The sequence below is a fragment of the Mercenaria mercenaria genome, chromosome 2, assembly GCF_021730395.1.
Source record: "Mercenaria mercenaria strain notata chromosome 2, MADL_Memer_1, whole genome shotgun sequence".
Taxonomy (NCBI): Eukaryota; Metazoa; Mollusca; class Bivalvia; order Venerida; family Veneridae; genus Mercenaria; species Mercenaria mercenaria.
Genome location: NC_069362.1, coordinates 40,625,131 through 40,650,281, shown reverse-complemented (window position 1 = coordinate 40,650,281; position 25,151 = coordinate 40,625,131). Strand labels below are relative to the sequence as shown.

At 34.6% G+C, this 25,151-nt stretch overlaps 1 protein-coding gene across 1 annotated transcript; it reads left to right on the top strand.

Annotated features, from left to right (window-relative positions):
* The first annotated feature begins 543 nt into the window (after nucleotides 1–543).
* On the top strand, nucleotides 544–20,858 carry LOC128554763 (uncharacterized). The gene is made up of 5 exons (XM_053536075.1): nucleotides 544–590; nucleotides 8,139–8,468; nucleotides 12,225–16,356; nucleotides 16,841–17,170; nucleotides 17,374–20,858. Exons 4-5 carry the CDS (start codon nucleotides 16,842–16,844, stop codon nucleotides 18,722–18,724), a joined length of 1,680 nt encoding a protein of 559 aa, XP_053392050.1. The 5' UTR covers nucleotides 544–590; nucleotides 8,139–8,468; nucleotides 12,225–16,356; nucleotide 16,841; the 3' UTR covers nucleotides 18,725–20,858.
* Nucleotides 20,859–25,151: the final 4,293 nt, after the last annotated feature.

Sequence of the window (25,151 nt, the reverse complement as noted above, 5' to 3'; positions counted from 1 at the left end):
GATGTGATCTGCAAGCAGCGGATTTCTACATGATGTGCTCTGCAAGCAGCGGAATTCTGCATGTTGTGACCTGCAAGCAGCTAAATGCTGTATGATGTGCTATCCAAGCAGCAGTCGGTAATTAACCCGGTAAATCACATATACTGTAGGCGTAGCTTAAATTTGTAAACAAAGAATAATTTCAAACACTAAACATTTTTTACGTAAAATCGAAATATTTACCTCAACAACATGATTAAAGTAACTTTTAGTCTCGTTTCAATTCAAATCTGCTTGGATGCTAGATAGATCACTTTGAACCACAGAACAACATTACACCGATTGTCGATTGTTGGTATATGAATTTACTTCGCGAACAATTGTACACTTAGCCTATATGATATATACAGTACCTTATTCCTACTTTTACTGTTTTCTTTTTTGTCTTGTTGAAGGTAATTGAGATTAGAGAATAATTGATTTACTCGCAGCTTAAAGGCTACGCACCATAGATTTTAATATCTTAAACAGGGGATAACACAAGTAGAATATTTCACACTACACCGTTTAAAACCGAAACAAGAACGAAGAACAAGAACGTTCGGAAAAGGGTATATTCAATTTTGTTTTGTTTGAACCTTGTTATTTTAGTTTATAAATATATTAGATTTACTTTGCATTATATCAACAAAAGCGGTAAAGTTTAATAATGAGAATATAGGAATTATAGTTTTGTTTGTTTCAGACAAACCTAAAACGATGACTAACCCCTAACCCAGTTTATTTACTTTAATTGAAATCGAAATTGACATCATTAGATCAAGATCTATTTATAGAATAATATAAATCACTCATTAATCTTCATCAATATAATTGGGCATTTTCTGAGTTTCAGGCAATAATTACATTATTTGAAAATATTTCAATAACGATTAAAAGTAATAATTTTGACCAAAAATTGGTAGTCTAGATTATATTCATGGGTGACTAGAGATTTTTAAACCATATTGGAATGTTTGACGAAACATGTTTTATGACCTAGACATTAAATTTAAACGCTGTCAGTAACCAGGGGCGGCGAGGGGTGGTGGTCGTCTGGCGCCCAAGTTTGTATTACCATGTAGTCCTTCAAAATGAAAATGGTGTTCTCTTTTATATGCTAATTTAAAAAACCAAATTCATGCTGAAGACAGTAAGGGTGTTTAGTTTAGCGGAACTTGTAAAACATAAAGTATATAATTATCTAAGTTCGAGCAATATCTACAATTGCATAGCTCTAGCATAAGTAAAAATTTAAAGTCTGTGAAGTCTTCCCCACAAAATGCCTGATCGTTAATTAATCATTATTTAATCAGAAGTATTTAAAAATAGGGGTTGTAAGTCACGAATGGAGGTTCATGTGAGGGAAATGTTACTACCAGATAGGAAGTTGACATCTATTTTATTGAAGAAGTACATGTACTGACTTTTGGTAATCAGAGGACCGCCCGCAGGGTGTAATCAAGAGTCTAAACAACCCTCGAGTTTTTATTTCAACATCCCAGCTGCCAGAAAAACGACGAAAGATTTTCAATAACTAATTTTGGTTTGAAATATTACTGGAAAGCATTCTTTTTTAATCAACATATTAAGGTTCATGTAAAGTGTTTGTAGACCGCCCCGTTGGTAAAACTTTGGGGCCATGTTTATAGGCCTCATATGCCTTTTCTAAAAATGTATACCAAACTGTACTGAAAAAAAAAGAAGAACATTCTTTCAAGAGAGGTTGTTCTGTTCGTAATGATAAATTTTATCTTCTATCACAGGTACTCAGTTTGTCCACATTCTGTATTGTAGAAGATATCAAACTTCATTTTCAAAAATAATTTGACATTATGTCTGTACTTATTGTGTACCTAACATATTTCTTCAGGTATTCCGATGATTCCCAGTGTTGAAAATGTTACAAATCATGTACACTTTAAGACATTGCACACATTGCAAAATGAAAGTGAAAGTAGAGCTGTAAAAATGACAAAATAGGCCTATGTTTAAGAAATATGTAGGTTAACCATATTTCATTACTGGAAAACAAAGGGCTCGGTACGGTTGATATTGAAAAATGGCCTTTCGTGCAAATACCTTAAATTAAAATAGCAAAAAGCATCATACTTATAAATGATAAATCTTAAAAAAAAAAATATTACGAAATATTAAAAATAGTTTCTTTTATACGCCGATATTTAACCAGACTATCCGAACGAAAATGAACATTAAATTTTATGCGTCATTTTGACGTTACGTGAAACGTTATTCAACCTTTTGTATAGATAAAAGAAGTAACGGGTCGCTTTTAACAAAATTATATTATGCAGGCGAACATGATAGTGTTCTTAAATACTTCGTTTATTACTTTTTTAAAAACACCGTGACAAACGTAGAAAAACAATCCCATTCTTTGATTATGATAAGAATATATTAGATATAAAAAGTTATTTATGATGTTGCTGGTACGATGGCCGTGCAAAATCTGTTTGTGGAGTCGATATGGCAGATAACTATTTCTGTGTAAGTATCAGTATAAATTTACTATGTAAAACATAATATTAGCATCTGTCAGAAACATAATTTAGCCATACAATATGTTATTTTAAAACAAATTAATTTACCCGTAGGGAGCAAATTGATTAAATTTCTTTCGGACAGATGTTAGCAGACTCGTTATATCTATTTAAGAATGCTTGATTTCTTTAAGAAAACAATCCCCTTTAAGAACAAGAAAGAAACTTGTTTTTTATTCAGTTTATAGACATTATTTTCAACAGTTCTTTTAAAGAATACCACCGAAGAATGTCAGCGTAAAAAATGGTACTAGCAGCTTCCTCGCTTGGCTCTCAGCATTAAGAGGATAGTACTAGGACTGGTCAGCCCGGTGTCATTATAATGTGACTGGGTGGGGTATCATGTCATGTGTCTACGGCATGATATTCCAGTGAGGCAGCACTATAAAGTTGGGCATTGTGCTCACTGCTACAAGTAGACACTGTCGTTCATATGGCTGAAAAACTGTTAAGAAAGACATTAAACCCGAACACACAAACAAAGAATGTCAGATGCGGAAGCAGTTTTTTTTGGTTACTTATAAAATATAGATGATTTGAAAGAACTACTTTCAAAGGAAACTGCTAACAAACTTCAGTGCTTTGAAGTCAGTCTTTCCTCTTCGTTAGAAAAATAATTTCAATGCGTTTTGATAGTGTTACGAATTAACAAGCAGACTTTTATATGTGAAATGTCCAAGTTTACTTGCATTTCGATCAATATTTCTGCAGAAGTGTTGAGATCGTCCACGTTAGCTCTCTTGGTAAAGAACACCACTTCAAATTACAGGCCACAAGTTTGATTCTCGGATGAGGAACTGTTTTTCCGTGATATCTTTACTAAACATGTGATTCATAGATTGTAGTTGTTAAGTTTTGGAGTAAAATCAGGTAATAAAAGTTTAAAATACAGGAAAACAAACAGAGCAATTTTTATCAGCGTTATCACAACCGTTTCTATTTCATCCCAGACTGACCGAATAATGTAGCCATATCACATTTTCCTGCGGATCATCGAGTTTGTTCGATTTGTGTCCGAAGGATTATAGCAGGGGTGGCAGTGCGGATTTTCTTATCAAGTTTTCTCAGAATATTCAGCGAGGGTACTGGATTATGCGAACTCAGATGTCAAACCATGATCACGTTTGAAAAAAAAAAACAACCTAGTAGTGATTGTGTGATGTTCCAAAATATGAAAAATGATCTTTCTCGTAGCTCAGTATAGCATCATGGGAAAATTCAAACAATAGAATGTTGCGTTTTCACATAGAAAAGAAACTCATAGGGATCAATTAATCAAGTATGTTCACATTAGATTAATAAATAATAATCTATAATTTTTCATACGTGACCTTGCACTACAAAACTGGAAATCTTGTATATTGAAGACGCAAAATTATCGTCGAACTTTTCGCAGCTCCATATTTCTACAGCGTTTTGCATATAAAGATGTGTCTTTTATAAATTTTAGTCTGAACGGTTGACATAACCGGTTTGTTTTCATTGAAAATGGAATTTTACCGCCACTTGAAACACACGCTCTATTTTCCCGCCAAAATATCACATATCATTAGATAAGTTATATTATTGTTTCGAAGAAGGTATATAAAGGATATTTATTATAATTATTAAATCTCCGCCGCATCGCTCCCCCCCCCCCCAACCCCCTCGCTCCCACTCCCTCCCCAAGCCCATACGCATACGCTTTATTCATGTTGCGAAGTTCCGTACTTGCGGTAAACTGTGTTTTTTGCTTTAGCCAAGAATTTCAGGAATTTACAGACTTTAAATAACAATTTTTTACGACAAACAAAACTTTAAGCTGGTACTTCGGCATTGTATTTTCAGCATCGTAAGTAACATCTTTTTATGGTTTGATGCAGAGTAAAAAAAAACGAGTTCCGGTTACCTTTTAAGATAAAATCATAGCTTTAAAAATATTTGCTTTTTCCTTCACTTAATCTTTAATGTCTAGATTAAGTTAGGAAATACACTGCATAAATATCTCGTTCCTCTGTATATCATTTATTAGTAAGGTATCTGTTTGCCATGCTTAAGTAATTAAAGAGTACCGTTACCTAAAGTTATACTATACCATACTTGCGTTTGCGTGTCTGCATAAGTGTGCAGACATGTTTCAGCGTATTTCAAAATAAAAAAGAATAACAGTACTTATTACATACTCATTTCTATTCCCCGCTCAGTTACTCTGGTACCGGAAACGTCAATATTTTTCCATACACTGACGCCCGAATTTCATATCGGGTGCGTGACGTAATTTAGTGTATGTTGTTGCACTATATTTTTCTATTTAGTTCAGTATTGTCGATCCTATTCAGGCTATTGAACATATTTATGATATTTACATAATATTTGTAGATGCGTATGTAATTAAAAGGTTATTATCTTCGCATCGGGAAATATGCACCCGTTCTTCAGCTGAAGAATATTGCGCTCCTAAAGTCGCGCAATATTTCCGCTGAAGAACTCGTGCATATTTCCCGATACAAAGCTAATAACCTATACATAATCCCCAATGATAACGAGATTCTATTTCATGATAACCGATGAAAAAACAATTCATAATGTTTGCACATTACCTGAGAAGTGAATATTAGTATTTCTTTCATTTTAAGTATCCTCTGATTATATGGCAAACCCACAGAGATGAGTGGCAAGTGATTGTTTTGCCATTTTTTTGTTTTTAGTCAGAAGGTCAAAGGTCAGTGTCACTCAGCATTTGAAAGTGAAAATGGTTTCAGCTCAATAACTATAAAATGCTTTTGCATACAGTCCACATACTGAAATGATTGCATTCGGTCAATAAATAACCCCTTTTGATTTAGGTATCAGTAGGTCAAAGGTCACTGTCACAGTGATCTTGGGACTGTAAACGGGACATGATGTCATCATGGGCATGCTTTTTTACGAACAGCTCCTGTTACAAATGTACTTGTTAAAGGCACTGACCTCAAGATTTGGCTAAAAATAGTCTTTCTTTCAAATTGAAGTTTGGTATATTATGAACGAAAGAATATGAATTTTTGTTTCTAAAATACTGTATTTTAAAAATTCCAAATCAAGAAAAAAGATGATCGCGTGGGGAAGCGAACCCGGACCGCCGCAGCAATAAAGACATTTCCCGTCGTCGTAACTAATACACTATATCGGAGTGAATTATGACGTCATATAGATATTCATAATGAAGACAGTTTACCTGGAGTAAGACGTTACAAACATATGGTGGCATATTTCTGCCACAAGATAGCTAGGTAGCTACCGTGATATTTAAAAGAATTATTGTGATGAAGCGAAGTTTTCTGAAAAGATTATCTCAATAGTCGCAAGTGTTCTGTAAATATTATTGCGATAATTTACATAATTATTTCGACCTTTTCCCTGTCAACCTTCCAAATCATAATGTCTAAATCGGTGTTTTAGTGAAGATTTTTAAGTTTGAAATACACCATATACACGAAAAAAGGCGATGTTTGGCGCAGGATAAAGATTTTGCGGCGATGTTCGGGAGCAGGTTATTATAAACTTCATCACAAATATCGCAATGACTGTTTTTGACGCTGTCAAGCAAATTGTTGATATCTAATAGATTTTGCTGTATGTATTTAACGGTTTAGTATACGATGTACTAGTTTTCATTAGAGACGTGTTCACATAAATCGTACATACATACATAATTAGTAGATAGAGTGCAGTGATCAATTTGGACACTGTCAAGCAATTTTATCTATTGGTTTTACCCAATTTCTGTATGATATGATTTTTCATGCATATGTGTGTCCATAACTCAATACAAGAAGAATTGTGTCAGCCAATTATATAGTAAGACCATTTATTGTTATACAAACTTAAATATCTCCGCCCTGGCCTTGAATGTTTTCAGACTTCCGAAGCATATAAAGATTTATCAGGATAAATTTTTATATTTGAATAGAAATGTAATGTTTTAAAAGATATAAGCTGATGCAGGAAAATGTTCAGCATTGGCATATATCATTTATGGCGAGGGTAAAAATGTGACTGTCACAGAACGCGCATATATAATATTACAACACTTATCCCATCGTTTTAGATTAACATCTATCTTACCGTCCAAGCCATCTAACTGGCTTACGGAAGGTCGGTGGTTCTACCCAGGTGCCTGCTCGTGATGAAATAATGCACGGAGGGGCACCTTTGGTCTTCTTCCACCATCAAAGCAGGAAAGTCGCCATATGACCTATAATTGTGTCGGCGCGACGTTAAACCCAACCAAAAAAAATCTTACCGTCCTCAGAAACCGGTTGGCACGTAACACTAGTTTCACATTCTAGTATAAAACTGCTGTTATTGTCACTTTTCAGGGGTGTTCTAACGGGAGAGATTCTTGTGCTCACGTGCTGTTATAACACCTTTTTATATATTCCGTGGCAAAGCGTAAACGGGCTCGGATACCAATCAGTCCCTCGGGATTCTGCAAATGTTATAACACGAAAATAGACATGGTTATCTCTACAATATCAAATAGTTTTGTCTGATAACGCAGTTGTCCAGTACGGTAATCTAGTTTTATTTCCATATTTTTAGACAGTCACATTGTGACTCTTGCCATAAATGATATGTGCAAATGCTGAACCTGTTTCTGAATTAGCGTATTTTTTTAAACCTAACGTTTCTTTAAAAAATAAAAAAATTATCCGGATAAATCTTTACATGCATCGGAAGTCAGAAAACTGTCAGGGCCAGGGCGGAGATCTTGGCTGACACAACTCTTCTTGTACAGACACATGCATAAAAAATATCCTAAAGAACTCGAATAAAAACAATAGACACAATGACTTGACAATGTCCAAAATTGATCACTGCACTCTATCTGTTATATATATATATATATATATATATATATATATATATATATATATATGTTATGATATATGTATATGAAAGCGTCTCTAAATAAAAACATGTACATCGTATACTAAACCGTTAAAAACATGCAGCAAAATTTATAAGATATCAAAAATTAGCTTCACAGCGTCAAAAACGATCCTGGCGATATTTGTAATGAAGTTTACAATAACCTGCTCCCGAACATCGCCGCAAATTTTTTATCCTGCGCCAAACATCGCCTTTTTTCGTGCATATGGTGTATATCAAACTTAAAAATCTTCACTAAAACGCCGATTTAGACATTGTGATTTGGAAGGATAACAGGGAAAAGGTTGATGAATACAGTCCATAAAGATGTTGGCTTTGTTTTGCAATATTTTCAAAGAAATGTGGCTATAAACTTTAAAATTGCTGAAATTGGTGTAAAGTTTCACATTTAACTTCGCTGTTTTTGCTTAAAATGGCATCTTTTGAGGATTTTAAATCGGCTTTGGAAACTTTATTTATTACGTGATAAGACTAGTAAGGTGGTTTTATTGGATATTTGTTTTTATAGACCGAAATAAAGAGAATACTAACACTACTAAACTTTTCAAATCTATGTATCGATCCTGCGCCGAACAAAGCATCCTGCGCCAAACATATCGGGTTACCTAGTGTGTTGATATGATCATAATTTTACGATATCTGCAGAATGGCTGAAGGAGGTGACTTACCATCATTAAAAGACGGCTCTGATGCGGACGTAGAGTTCCCTTGTACACCTTGTGGAGAAGACAATACCAGAGAAGAGGCTGTCAAATATTGCCCTGAATGTCATGAATACCTATGTACAACGTGCACCAGGTATCATGGTCGGCAAAAGGCAACACGAACACATAAGCTTCTTGACAGGGATGAGGCCAAAAAAGGTTCTTTGGTTGCTAAGACGAAATGTTATTACCATCCGAATCGAGACATTGAAATGTATTGCAGAACACACGATATGGTTTACTGTGTTATGTGTATAGCCACGGAACATAGGTAACTACACTTAATCGTATATTTTTAATATATATCTTAAATGTTTACCAAAGCATTTACTCTTGTGACACTTTCTACTAGCCCCTTTGCGTTTGTCACAGGGTGAGAAAATGAGCAACTAGACCGGGACTTGAACCTGGGGCCCCGGAATACCAATTTAGCTACCCGGCTGGCTACTAATTTTCCCTCCATTTTCAGCTCACCTGTTACGTAGTGACAGGGTGAGCCTTTGTGATCGCCCTTCGTTCGTCGTCCGTCCGTCGTCCGTCCACAGTTTCTTGTGAACAAGATAGAGACCACATTTTGCAACCGATTTTATTAAACTTGCAAACAATTTGTACTGGCATCAGAGTTATGGCCCCTTAAAGAGCCAAAATTTGCTATTTTGGCTTTTGCAGTCATATAGAGACTTTATTTATAATTTGATTTGATACCAGCTCACAAAATATAGTTACCAACAGTAGATCGTGGATTCCATGATGATTCTGCCAAATCCAATTATAGGTTCCGGAGTTACGGCCCCTGATTGACCCCTAAAAGAGCAAAGTTTTGTTAATGTTACCTTGTGAACATAAAAGAAGTGGCAAATTACATTCGATTTTAATCATACTTATAAACAACTGAAGTCACAATAAGATCTCAGTTCCTTTTGAAAAGCGGCTAGATTCCATCATGGATTATAGAGTTAGCCATTTAGAGGTTTCATTTATGCTTTGATTTGACAAAAACTTGCACAGAATCTTTATCTTGATGATTTTTACGCCAATTTTGAAACTGGGTCATGTGGAGTCAAAAATTAGGTCACCAGGTCAAATCAAAGGAAGAAGTTGTTACCACCCTAGAGACCATATTTATGACGCTGTCTTCATGAAAATTCGTCAGAATGTTTATCTTGTTAATTTTTATGCGAAGTGTAAGACTAGGTCATCTATGGTCAAAAACTAGATCCTGTTCAAATTACGTGTGATACAATGTTGAAGTGACTCTTGTTTGAGACGGGTCTCTAAATAACCAAATAGACAAGGATGGTGATATGTCAGTCTGGCATACCTGTATCCTCATTCTAAAAACAAGTTCTTAGTGAATAAACTTAAACAATAGATAAAGTAAAATTCGGACTTGACATTTTGTAATATTTCAAATGTTAGGTAATGTTTGTGATTGCGGCTATAACCATCCCCATTTATTGTGTCCGCGTTTGAAACTTAATTTGATTTATTTGGAATGTAAAATGTATTTCCAACCTATTAAGCCACATGTAAATGTGTGTCTGAATCTAAGTATCACAGACTTTGAGAGCATGTCAAACATAACTCAGCACTAAAGTCTTGCAGTCCGTTATTTGTGTCATGCCTATCTCAAAAAGTGATTGACCTAGAGTCATCACTAGTTCAGCATATGAAGTTGTGCACTTTGAGCTTTCTTTGCGATTTTACTGAGTATGACAGTAATTACTGCCGTTGACGTTGTCAAACATATTTACGAAGGACATAACAGTTTGTGTCTTGAACAATATCTGACCTAGAGTCTTGAAAATGTATGAGAATGTTCCAGTATGTGAAGCTGTGCATCTGGGGTTTTATTTAGGATGTACTTTCCATAGACTTTTCACTCCTTCCTTTTTGTGTTCCGTGATTATGTTTTGTTGTATCCTTAACCCCCTGCCTCTCAACCCCCCGATCTAAGGTGATAATTTACTTACCTTACTCTTGCATTGTCAACGAGTGATGATATATGAGCGTACATTGACAATACATGGGGACACCAGTGTCACCCATCTCCTTACCAATAAGTTGATTGTTCAAAACAATTTTTCAAAATTTATCAGAAGTATTACTTAACAGATATTTTAAAGCGTCTAGTTGAATGTCCACAAGCATATATCTTATATTGGTTGTTGACAAACCGAAAGTCATTACGTTATGAACGTTTTCAATCTTCTATTTTTCATGATGGAGGAAACCAAAATATTCCTACCCCGAGCTTTGCCAAAAGCATATACGGCCACATTGGTAGAATTGTTTTGGATAATGAAAGAATTCTACACCGAATTCAAATCTCTGAGGTTTAAGGAAAGTGATTCGAAGTCGGGAGACATGTAATTGTTTGGCAATGTTGTTGTTACAAATTTTAGTGCTTTTTTGAGTCATCTTTTAAATACATATTTATTTATATCCTTAAACACACCTACTGTAAAAGTCACCTAATCCGTAACAGTCAAGGTCACAATCGGAGTTCGAAGTTCAATAGGGTCTTTTTTCCTCTCCGGTACATAACTCTGTCATCCATAAAAGTATTTTAATAGTAATTGGCATAAACGTTTCACATGATGAGACAATGTGTCATGCGCAAAACTCAGATCCCTCGCTCCGAGGTTAAAGTAGTTCTAAAGGTCAAACTTCATTTAGTTTTTTTCCTGTCGAGTCCATAACGCTGTCATCCTTCAACGGATTTAAATATGTTTTGGCAGTGGTGTTTCCTATAATAAGACGACTTGAATTGTGCAAACCAAGGCCACTAGCTCAAAGATCACGGTCATTTTTGGAGGTCAAATGCCATGAAGTCTGTTCTTGTCAAGACCATTACTCTGTCATCCATGATGAGATTTTTATATCACAAATGTTCAGATCCATAGCTCAAAAGTCAATGTCACCCTTGAAGATAAAAAAAACATTGATATTTTCCTTTTCTGTCCAGTATCATATTTAAATATACGCTCATGTGTCATATTAACCCAACTAAAAGAAATTCTTGGTGTATTTTCTTAAGAATAACTTCCCTTTAATATGAAGTTTTCTTACATTTTTTTTCATATTTCCCTACCGTTTTAAAAATTAATTGTTATTGAAATCGAAATTAAATACTTTTTTATATTTAAAGGTGTTATAACTATCAACAACTGTAGATTTTCATATATGTAAATTTTAAATCAAACGTAGAGATTTATTGCATATAATATACATAATTGACAGATATCGTACCATCAGGTTATACTTCAGTTGAGATAAAATTAGTCACCTTTCAGTAAGAGACTTTTTATTGCATGGCAATACTTAATTTACTTGTTTTTACGTAAACTGCAGTTTTATTTTTTACATGATTCGTACGCAATATGTGCATCACTATCAAGGTGCCCGAGGATGGTAGTAGGATATCTTTGATATTATAATATATCTTTACTAATTAAATCTTATTACAAAAATATGTTATGCCCATTGAAAAAATCGGGCACAAGCACGAGTCCGAATAAAAATGGTACATATATTTACATGGAGATGTTGCTGTAACAATTACTAAGACAGTCTTGAAGATTTACGGCAATCCATTTACAAATAAAACCAAAATGGAATATATGATTTATTTTGCTGCCAAAAGAACGGTTGAAATTTACAGTGCAAAAACAGTAGCAAAATCTGTGTATTTGTCATAAATTCAGAACTTATCAATATATCTATTAAAGTCAAATATTACCTATTACCACCCTAGGAGGTCTTTAGAATAATTACAGTGTAAGTGACAATGTCTTATATTTAAAGGGAAATGAAACCTGTTCTACGGAAAAGCTGGATTAAACAGCCGATGTAAATCTACTACCTGGTCACTTACTACCGTATATTATAATAAACACCACCAAAATCTGAAGATATACCTATTTATAGTCAGATAAATTGTTTTACACGGGAAGGGTCAGAATCACTTGAACTTGAAATAGACGCAATTACTTGTAAACTTGCATATGTTTTACATTGATTTCAGATCATGTGGTGGAGTAAACAGAATAGACGACGAGCCAAAATCTTGTGTTAATCAAACAGTAATTCAACGTGTTTTAGATGAAACCAAGAACGCAGCAGAACGCATCAAGTCTCTGGCCATTAAACAAGAGAAGAATAAAACATCTCTTGAAGATGAAAGAAACAACATAGAAGAGAAGCTTCGGGAAGTCGAAAAAAAACTTGATAGAACATATCAGAACATTGAAAAGGGAGACATCTGAATCACTGGACAGAAGTTATGCTAAGTTGAAAGGAAAACTTGAGTCTGAAACTAGTAAATCGACTATGATGATACAAGATTTGGAGAAGGCGTCAGAACAACTGCAGTCAGTTGCTGGTGTGGACGCAGTTCAAAAGTTCGTTCAGATGAAACTGATGAAGAAGATTGTAACTGAAGCCAACAAGTTACATGCTGATTGTGAGACAGAAAGCACAAAGTCAGTCTATTTCTCGGAAAACACAGATTTAATTACATTCGTGAAGAAAGCAGTTGCTTTAGGAAAAGTGCGAATGGAGGCTGAAGACATGGAACCATCCAAACCAATACAGCACAGAATGAAATCGAAGAAAGAGATCAATGTGAGAATGGCAAATGACAGGTATATATGTATAATATCTGATGTTTGCCAACTTCCAAATGGTATGATCTTGTTAACTGACCAATATAATTACAAGGTTAAACGACTTGACATGAACTACAGTATGAAAGACTATTATGACCTAGATGCTGCACCAACAGCCATCTGTTATATCGATAAGAATGAAGTAGCTGCGAAAATGAACAACAACAAAATTCAGTTTATATCTGTTGGCTCGGCCTTATCTAAAACGAAATGTATAACAATAGTAGGTGGGGAATTTTACGGAATGGCCTTATATGCTGGAGATTTATATGTGTCTGTTGGTAATGGTGTTGAAGTGTACAGTACTACAGGAACACTTGCAAAGATCAGACTAGCAAGGCGATATTTACAATAACCACTCAGCATATGACTACAAGTGGAAATAACTTAATCGTTCCAGATTACAGTGATGGTGCCGTCTGTCTAAACAAGGATGCCACACTTATAATGGAACTACGGGATAAAAGACTGAAATGCACATGCGGTGTCTGTGTAACTGATGATGGAACCGTGTTCCTTTGCGGATATACCTCCAACAATATTGTGATGTTCAGCATTAATGGGAAGTTTCTCGGGGAGCTGGTAACTGCAGATGCTGACTTGAAGAACCCTATCATTCTATGTTATGATAGCATCAACCACTGTGTTATTATAACATGTTGTATGTCTGATGTTATTCATGTTGTGGACCTTGGTGTGTAAAACATTACTGTTCCAGAAGCGATGTACCAACATTATAGTACAGATACATTTATGGACGACGTTCTTTACATATTCCATGATACTGGGGGAAAATGTTATTTTCTGTAAAAAGTACGAGTAATTTCATATTTTCTTTAGCATTTATTTAGCTATGTGTAAAATAGTATTTCTAAATATATATCAGTACAAAATTACATTGCTAAATTAGACGTTAACGAGGACCGTCGAAATAAACTATATGTTTCTAACAATCCATTACACATACACATCGGTAGCCACAATATGCATTCTGTAGTAGGTTAATTTGTAAAATCATTGTTTTACTTAAAACATAACGCCGGACCATTGTTCAGAAATTTAAGGCAGACCAAAGTGAAATTTATTATCACACGTAACGAAGTGCCACGTATTTTATTTAGACATCTCTTTTTAATGTAAACGCATAAATAATTGGTTAATAACTCCAGTTGGAAAGTTCATTTCAAATACGCTAACGGCTACGTATAACTACAAGGACACGTACATGTTTCAGTTTCACATTGCTTGCGGTGATACATACGTCTCTCTTAACTGGTATGTGACGAGCACGTCATATCATGTTGCTCAGATGTGTTTTCTGTCCATTTTCATACTGAAACAAGTTTTAAATAAAGAAAGGATTTCATATTGATATTCAACTGTTAAATTGTGACGAAGATGTGAAATTTATAGCAAATACCTTCGACCGGTTGCTTAAGGTCTTACCAGGAGGTGGGGTTGTTCATCTGGTTATGCTTGAATGAATGACTGTCAGACGGACTGTATTCCTTCTAAAGTGCCTGATAAACTGAATGACTTCTAAAATGACTGAATGCAATCTGTACGATTGGCAAACTAAATGGATAATTTTAAGGTTGAAATATTGACAAAATATGTTGTCTGGATGACGTATAAGCATTAGAATAGTATGCTAGTTATTAATAAGTTGTCTGAAATCAGTGACGGAGATTACATACCATTGACGGTCTTAATTACCAGTACAGTCACTGGCAACTAGCCTACAAAACTATAACTGATATAGACAGACATTGAAAAGATACCGAGACGTCAGAACCTTATCAGTGATTCAATTGAATATTCTTATTCTTCTTTACTTTTTCTGGAAACACCGATGTATCTCTTATAGTATGCCTCAGTGTAGCTACACCACAGTAAACAGTCTGGTTAATGTCGAACTGAAGCTGTGGGGTGTAGGCCGATACATATATAAGTACATAACAAGTTGATTGCATCGACATGGATGATCAACCGGCTGAGAGATATAATTTTGGCATTGACTGTCCATTTTCCGTCCCATCGGTCGTCCGGTGACATACTTAAAACATGGTTTGGACTATTTCGATGAAACGTCTGATTTTATTTTGAAAAATGTTTACTGCTATTATAGGGAAATGCTAGCATGCACTTTTCAGCCGGATTTCCTGAGCGAACAAGATCTATTGCCCTTTGTACTTATATATATGTATGTATTGTACATCTCTATAGTGCGTTTATTTTTCCGTCTTTCCGGAGCCGTATGTTGAACTTGGTTATCCTTCAATAAACATAGAAGGTTTGGAAATGCGAAATTAAATAGTTCTCAAAATACCCGTTAGGGCCATCTTGCTATCGCTGCGCGATGCCACGCCAATACGATGACAAATTGGTGAAGACAGACAGAACGATAGCATGTTGGAGACAGAGCGAAGGCACGTTGACGAAGACGCGAAACTACGATGACATGATGGTGATGGAGCGATGTTACGACAGCACGATGATATGGAGGGTATTATCCGCCACAATACAAAGTTACATATTTCAAATTAGTAAATGCAAAGTCCGTGCACCTAGATGACAACTTCTAACTTCCTGTGAATGCAAATTGCTTTTTGGTACTATCCGCCACAATACAAACTGTTATATGGTATATTTCAAATTAATAAATACATATTCCATGAGCCTTGGAGACAACTTTTAACTTCCTTTGAATGTAAATCGCTTTTTTGCGCCTTTCAAATGGTACACCGTATATTTCTTTCTCTAAGTCCTAATTTGCTAATTACTAACTGAAAATTTCATAATACACTTTACATGTGTTTCATCAAGTGTCATATTTTTCATTCAGAAAGTATTTAATTTTCGTACTTTTAAACTTAGAAGTTACAATAGGAAACTTGGTTGTACGCATTTAAAAGTTACAATCTGAAACCTAATATCAATCACTGCATATCACAATCTGAATGCAACTTTAAACTATGCCCTGTTATTTGGTTTATCTCAAAGGGGTTTAGCAAGCGGGGTGGTGATTAGGTTAAAATGATTTCTCTTAGGACGAAATAACAAAGTAAAATAAACTACACATTGAAAATATGGAATATTAAGGTTACTGTAGATTATTCTTTCTACAAAACCTCTGAACAACTGTCGAATAGATAGTGATGTAATTAATCTGTGGTATTAGTAAAGACATACAAGTCTGATAATGTACATGTAAGAAAATGCAGTTCGTTTTATGCTAATTATCTTCTCCGCATAAATAACTTATCAAAGGTTTAAACAACATAATTTAAACGTCATTTGATATGTTTCAAAAATCTAAGTATAAATGAATATCTTAACATTATCAATTTAACCCAGTTTATGAACTTAAACTTTGTTCGAGTTATTATTGATCTAGCAATGTGACATAATAAAGTTCAGAATGTTTACACATCCGCCATTGACACCGCTTTATTGAAACCGAAACAAGAACACAAATCGTTGAAAAAGGTATGTTTCATATTTTATTTATACTTTTTTCTCTGGTATTTCAAACTGTGTAATACAACACTAAACTAAATCTAAATATTTAAATGATAACTTCAATGTTGTAATAATAATGTTGTGTTACAAGACGAAATGTTATATAATATTAACCTGGTTTAAACCTAGGCTTATTTGTTTTTATCTTTTAAAGTACATCTTTTTTGCAATTTTACCCGCATGAACCATTGATGATAGAAGAATTAATAAACTTCCTCAGAGGGCGTGAGGTGTGTTACAAGTTTTAGTTACGTTCAGGGAAATATTCAAAGATTCTACAGTTTCTGCTGTCATGCGGTTACTTCTGTGTATTATGCTTCCGATGGACCTTCTTGTGGAGATGATTAGTAAACAATGAATATTGAACAATTACTGTATTTTGATACGTTGCCTTATACGTGAATTTGTCCTTGGCAGTTCAGATGATGTTATACTTTTCATGTTATTATAGAATGGCTGAGGGAGGCCACTCTCAATCGTTAAAAGACAGTTCTGATGCTGACTTTGAGTTTAGTTGTACACCTTGTGGAGAAGATGATATCAAAGAAGAAGCTGTTAAATACTGCCCTGAATGTCAGGAATACTTGTGCACAACATGCACTAGACATCACAGTCGATTAAAAGCTACACGATCTCATAAACTACTGAACAAGGATGAAGCTAAAGCCGGTTCTGTTGTCGCTATTGCTAAATGCCACTACCATTTAGACCGTGACATAGAGATGTACTGTGGTACGCACGACATGGTTTACTGTACTACATGTATAGCCACTGAACACAGGTAACACCCGATAATCTAACATGTAACATTGTCGTTTTGATATATTTTATTCAGTTAGATTAGATATGTGATATCCGAAGTTTATATCATGTAAATCTTATATAAACGCAAACAAAATCATTAGTAATACATACCTTTGAGCACCTTGTTCTCACATAATGCTGAAGTATGTTGATAACTATTCTTCTTTAAATTTCCAAAAGGTCTTGTAGTGGAGTGACAAGAATAGAAGACAAAACAAAATCAGGCGTTCAACATAGTGAGATAAAATCCTTATTAGATGAAACTAATAATGTTCAAGAACGTATAAGAGCCTTGAATATCAAAACACAGAACAACCTCGATTGCCTGGAAAAGCAAAGAGACGCAATACAAGAAAAGATCGTTGAAATCACTACAAGCCTTATTGACCACATCAAACAACTTGAAAAGAAAATGACAAATAATTTGGCTAATGATTATACTAAGATAAAAAAAGATCTCGAGTCCGAACTCACCGTCGCAACTCATATGATACGAGACTTAGACAAAACGTCAGAACTGCTGCAGAGAGTTTCCAGTATGGACGCAGGACAACAGTTCGTTCAGATGACACTAATGAAGAAAACCATAAAAGATGCTTGCACGTTACATGCTAACAGTGAGGCTAATGCTACAAATTCACTCCATTTCACCGAAAACGGAGACTTAGTAACCTCTGTGATGACAGCAAATGCTTTGGGAAAAGTGCGCACAGAGGCGGAAGACTTGAAAACATCTAAACCAGTACAGTACAAAATGAAAACGAAGAAAGAGATCAATGTGAAAATGACAAATGACATAAATGTATGTACAATAAATGATATTTGTCAGCTGCCCGATGGTATGATCGTATTGACTGACTATGGAAATAACAAGGTAAAAAGGCTGGACGTTTACTATAATCTGAAGGACCATTGTGACCTGGATGCTAACCCTTCTGGCATATGTTGTATCAATAAAATTGAGATAGCTGTGAAAATGATCGATAACAATATTCAGTTTATATCTGTTGCGTCCGTTCTGTCAAAAACGAGACGCATTTCAATAGAGTATGGGGGCTACTGGGGAATGGCATATTGTGATGGAGTTCTTTGGACATCTAAATACGGTGGTGTTAACGTTTACAACACTACAGAAGGACTAATTAAAACTATTGACAAAAAGCAGAACGGTAAGGCGATATTTAAATCTTCCTGTGTTCAGCATATGGCTGTAAGTTGTAATACAATGATCGTTACTGATTACAGTGACGGTGCTGTCTGTCTAAACATGGATGGTACAGTAGAGAGGGAACTGCGAGATAGTAGGCTGGACACAACCCGCGGAGTTTGTGTATCTGTTGATGGAACCGTGTTTCTTTCAGGGTATTCCTCTAACAATATCGTGATGTTCAGCAGTGATGGGAAATGTCTTGGGGAGCTGGTAGCCGGCTTGAATAATCCACTAAGTATGTGCTATGACAAGAACAAAAATTGCGTGATAGCAGCATGCCAATCATCTGACAACATTCATGTTATTGAACTAAGTCAATAAAAATCTACGACCCGGAAGAAATGTAATAGAAGTAAAATCAAGAGATGTATATAAGCAGTTTCGTTGCTCCAATTTACAGGTATCGTGGCGACAACTTAAACACGTATTTTTAAATATCCAGTTCCTGAAAGTTGCATATATTTCTGTCAGCGTCTATAGTTTAGAAGCATACGCATATAAATAACTAAAAACGTTACATCAATATGGGCTTGTACTTTTAAGGTAATGTAAACGAAAAAAAAAGCCTAAGGGAAAACAACAGGACAAAAAGCGAAAAGCGAAAACGTACAACCTGTGTTTAAACTGCAAATATATTAATTTTTCTTCGATTTTAGAGACAGGTTTGTACCCGAAATACGTCAGATGAAAAAATTTGATAAGAATTTTGCGTAGAATATTGCATAAACCTTTGACATTTCCTTTATAAAAAGACAGCAACTTTCAGGAAGCTAAGGTTGTGTGTGTCGTGACTGACTTACGGCTAAGTAATTTTGTAATCTATCTTGATTTATTCATAACACGTAAAATATTTTAATTAAGACTTTGAAGCAAAAGCCGTTTCTATCAGCACAGACTGAAATCATACCGGCTTCTTAATCAGTGAAATGTAAGCTGACAATATTTGACAAGAAGATTGCCGGAATACTAGCACCGGTTACTTATGTGCAGAGGATAATGTAGCAATTCCATTGATGCTTCGAATTACTTGAACAATTATATTTCTTTCTGTTCGCTAAAGTTCTAACAACCCTGTTTGTAAATATATTCCTTGTTTTGAAAAACCCATATAGCAGTTTTAACTCTTTTCTATATCACTTGGAATTATCAGATGAATTGTTGCAATTTTAACGTTTAAAAGAAATACGAATTATTATCTGAAAACAGCTTCGTGAAAAAAAGCTTTAGCACTAGTTTCTTCACGGTTATATTTATACGTTCGCCCTTTTCTTCTTTTCGATTGAAAATAATGACATTCATTTAATATGAACAGGAAAAGGAAAGGTTCCAAAGTTACGACAACGGTGCATAGTAATAACGGACCGCTGTTTAGACGACGTCCGCGTATAGTCAATGAGAACGTTCCGTGATGATGTCGTAGTTGCTCCGTCTTTTGAACAGAATGGCCGGGAAGCTGATTTAAATGTAACAAAATGTGTGCACTTTATGATATGACCTTGTTTATCAATGGAAAATAATTATATTGTAAATATAAAAAAATGAATTAATCATTTTCGGAGTTCATGTGAAATGAAGGACAGAATAGGATCTGCAAATTAAACATTAGGTCGCTCATTTCGCATGAACACCGAAAAAAATCATTTCTTAAATATATTTTTTCTTTTTTTCATTCGTATGTTCATGGAATTGTGTGTTACAGACATTTATATACGTAAAGGGTCTTGTCATATACTATCTAATTATTACTATTACCACGTTCGTTTCAAGCACTTAAAACGTTCTAAAATGCTCCATTCATCTGTATTTGATTTATTTTGTAAATTGTGTTATATCCAAGATAAAGATTGCAATGCTGAACATTGAGATTGCTGAAATTAGCGATCTAATCTTAATGCATAAGTTACCAGAAAATTTAATTCATACTTTTTTTTCAAAATTTATGTGATATTTTAATCAGATTTGTATTCATGCTACTTTTGTAGTAACATTAATTAGCTATTTGTGTGCTCCTATATGTTTGCCATCCGTTATCTTTGTTAACTTTTCCATGCATTTATCATCGAAATTATTTCATCGTAATCTATAAGGTCATGAGTTATTTAGATAACGTTATGTGTTTTAATTATATACGGATTTCTTACCAATTTATTTGTAATGGTCACACATTTTAGTAGTGTAGATAATGATTAAATACCTAATGGGACCCCATTGGAAATAGGTAATTAATTTTACTTTGATGGGTTATCCTAGGTATTAAGATCATTAGTAAATCATAAAATAGACTTGACGTAATCTTTCATGTAGCAATTATGAATTAGAAATCTGTTTTAACATGTTTATTATATTCTAATCAAAACATTTTTCAATCTATATGGGCTATTGTTTACATGTATTTTTAATGCATTAGTTTTATTTAATGTTTTATAATCTTATGCCTGAATAAATTTGAATTGAATTGAATAATCATCATACAAAACCTTTCCCACATGTACAAGATGCAAACAAAAGTGGTGACCAGAGTGGAGTATTATACATGTTACTGCCATACTTCCCATTTGGCTTAACGCTTTGAGAATTACCTACTTGACAAGTTAGAGACAAGCATATGTAGAAAGAATTTTATATATAAAAGACATTCAATGTACTGATTCAGTTTTGAATCGCTCGGCGTTCTGGAATGACAACTACTGTGTTTTCAGAAGGTGTGATAGTTATCAAAGATTGGTTCGAGCAAGAGACCAGCGGGTTGAGCGGCCAACATAATATATTTAAAATCAATTTTGAATTGGACTAGCACCCGAGCGACCCGGGTTCGAATCTCGGTTAATAGTCGTAAAACTGGGGTTCGTTTAGGAAACTGACTATCTCGTGGCGAAAATGGCACCTTTTATGCCATCATAAATGATGACTTCTTTGAAGAGGGGAAATGTTATCATATAAAATGTTATGGTCGATTACGCATAGCCTGCACGTTTAAAGCAGACAATTACATCATGGAGTCGAAACTTTTGGCTCAGTGGTTAGAGCATTGGACTAGCACCAGATAGATAGATATCTTTATTGCCTCCAAAGATTGAAGAGTACATATTATAATATAACATTTCAATTTACACAGCATAATTATAAAAACAATAGGTACAATATAAGTTCAATGTGCAAATCACAATTGCATATTAAGATGAATATTGAATATCAATTCCAATTATAACTGAGATGCTAACACATATGTATATTATATCTACATATAGTAGTAACAGAAACATGTATACATATGTGAGGAATAATAATTGCATCAAAAGATTCGTAAAATCTGCGAATTTGTTAAGTTTTAAAAGCTTATCGAAACGAAATATAAGCATTTAGTTAACAAATATAAGCAGATGTGTTAAATGAAAAATTGTAAATCATAGTGTACAGTGAAATCAACATTTAAACATGGTTAATAACTTTATAGCTATAATTCGATTTCGGTCATTGAGCTGCCGTGACTGCCCTATAACGTATGGAACTACGTCACGGTCCCATGTTCGAAATCCAATAATAGTAGTCTATTTACAATGTTGTACATATCATTAATAACTATTACAGGTCCGCTAGTTGTAATCATATCCAGACATAACAGAATAGAGGCCAGAAGCCATTTGATGATAGTGTTTAATTAACACTGCAAAATTTTGTGCATGTAATTAAGACATGACTGTGTGGCGGCCGTAAAAAGTCGCCCCGACTTCATCTCAGTGTTGTTATATTTTCTGGTCCTTCGGGATCATTGATTTCAACTCATTTAGATTTGAAGATTGAATACTGCTTAAGCCGGTGCTAGGGGGCGTGAGCAGTGTTGCTTTTTCCATTACTGCCCATGAACAGACTCAATCAAACCGAGTCTGCAATTTTCACTATTTGCCTTGTTCTCGGTGCTTCCGAGGGATCTACATTCCAGATTTTATTCATACATTTCACTCCTGTTGTATCAGTCAAGTCAAAGGCTGTAAGCCCTTAAACATTTCTAACATTTGTTGCTCGGGGGCTACACTACAAAACTGGTCAAACGTTTCAATGCCTAAGTCATTGGATAATTTTAACCAAAGATTGACCTACGAGTGATATTGATTGGACAGAACATAACTGAGTGTAGAGAACTATTGTTCGTTACAATACGACACTGTGTGCACTCCGTCATAAATCTTTGTGAAAATAATTGCACATTAATTTCATTGCGCTGACACATTCATAGTGGTAGTTTCTGTAAATTTGACAGAATTTCCATAGATTACAAGGAATATACTCGTAGTGTATTGTTAAAAAACTGTATAGTACATTATCACTACATATTCTTGATTTCCATTCGAATTCATTGTACATTTTAACTGCCTTTTTAACAGTTGTTTTCCATCTATTATTATTAGGAAAAGAGCCATCATGTACATAATTAGACAACACATTACATAAGCCATATTTCTCTAAGACTATATATATGTTAGGCATGAACCCTTTACTTTTTCTTTGGTTATTCATGTACGATATTAGTCTGTGGCTAAATATACTTTTTTAATGTTAAACTTAGAATCAAGTAAGCATAACTGACCGAAAAGTTAAAGTTTGCGTTTGTCTATAAGAATTGTTATAGGTAAAATACCAAGGCAGCTCAAAGCTATATCAGTGCGAGTATATTTCGGTAGTCCTTGTATGAATTTGACGCACTGCGCATGGGCTCTTTCCAGCATTGTGATATGTGATTCTGTCAAAGTATTCCATACTTCGCTGCCGTAGGGGGCTTTGGGTAAGACAACTGATTCATATATTTTCTTTGACGTAATCGGGTTTAAGCCATTGCTATTAACTCCACAATCCACAAGACTAAAGAATGACTTTCGCAACTTATTGCAGCATTCACGTACATTATGGTCTAATGACAAGTTCTTTTCACAGTTTATTCAAAGGTGGATATAGTTTTCTATTTCTTCTATAACGTTATTTCTAAGTTTCCAGTTGCGGTTTATTGTAGTTTCATTAAATACAACCACTTTACATTTAAGCGGGTTGTAAAGAAAACGTTCATTTAACGAATTTTGAAAACATAATTCGAGAAGTTTACCTAATCCTTTTTTGGTATATGACAGGATCACCATGTCGTCTGCTGAAGTGGGACAACCACAATTTATTGTGTTCATTTTAAAACTGAAACCGCTAGTATCAATTTTGTTCATTAATTCATTTATGAAAATCAAGTACATGTGTGGACTTAAACACTGGCCTTGTCTGGTGCCTTGTGAGACTGGGAACCAGTCAGATTGGTATCCGTTTGATCGTACAGTGCTGTAGCTATTTTCTTACAACGATAGTAAAGACTTGTAGAGTGTTATGTCAATATACATTTTATACAATTTTAAAATGAGAAGATCAATCCGACAGAGATTTCGCTGGTAATTGTCTGTCTGTACGTCTCGTTAAAACCTTCGCTTTCCGTAGGGGAATAATAAAGATCTGCAAAATAGTCTCTCCAGCAGTTAATTGCTTGCGGATCTGTATAGCGGACATCCTTGAAAACCATCTCAAGCGAAGAGTTGCGTTTGGGTTTATTCCTGCGTTTATTAATTAATTTCCAAAACTCACAACTGTCAATTTCTGCAGCCACATCTATTTCATGTTCTTGCTCTTGCAGATATTTCATAACACAGATTCTATGAGCAGACCTAAACTTGCTTTTAGAATCTTTATACGATTTATAACTAGATGCTGTATTCCCTCTAGGCTGATTTTCTTTCATCCATTTAGCACGTTTAGTTTTCATATCATTGTGCAGCTCTGATAAGTTCCGGTTCCAGTACGGTTTAATGTACGGCTTATAACCTACTCGCGGGATACATGCCTCTGAGGCAGTTTTAATAACAGACACAATTTTGTCGTACAATTGGTCAATCTCACGCGTGCTTATTATGTCTGAACTTGCTAACTGCAGTAATAATTCGCTGTTTTCAAGAAAGCATTTGTAAGCATTAAGCTGGTTTTGCGTAACATTTTTCCAGTTGATAATGTCTGTTTTAGGACTATTATTAGTTTGGGGCGAGTAAGCAGATGGCATTTTAAAGGAGCATATTACCGGCCGATGCGTTGACACATTCAATGCATTATCCTCTAAGATTTTGCAATTTACAATATTTTTAGAAAAACTTTCAGACATTATGATAAAATCTATCAAAGTTTCTCTATCACAGTTGTATGGTACATTTGTAAATTTTGCCCCCGAGCAAACAGCTTTCGTATTTATAGCTAACATATCATAATTTAACATAAAGTCCATTATAAGTTTACTTCTTGAGTAAATTAGTGGACATATTCCATGTTCGTATCGCATACTAGTATCCGTAACCCTGGCCATCCTATAAACCGGGCATGTCTGTTTTATAAGTACAACAACACTGTTGACCCAATTAAACGAGGAATACGGAAAACGAGCTTGTGGTACCATTTTAGAACCGGAATATTAGATTATAACTAGGCATTATGCTCTCTATAAATGCAGCGATTTGATCAGCGACTCTTTGAATGAAAAGATGCGTCTTATGTATTAAAATGCAATTAATTTATATCCCATCAGTATCTGTGAAATATATAGGTTTGCGTTCTCATGATATAATTCCTTTGCATCTCCAAACATTTTTTTTTATTCAATGACAAATCACTGTTTGGGATATATTATTTCTTTAATATTATGTTTTGTTTTCCATAAAGTTACTTAGCCCGCCAG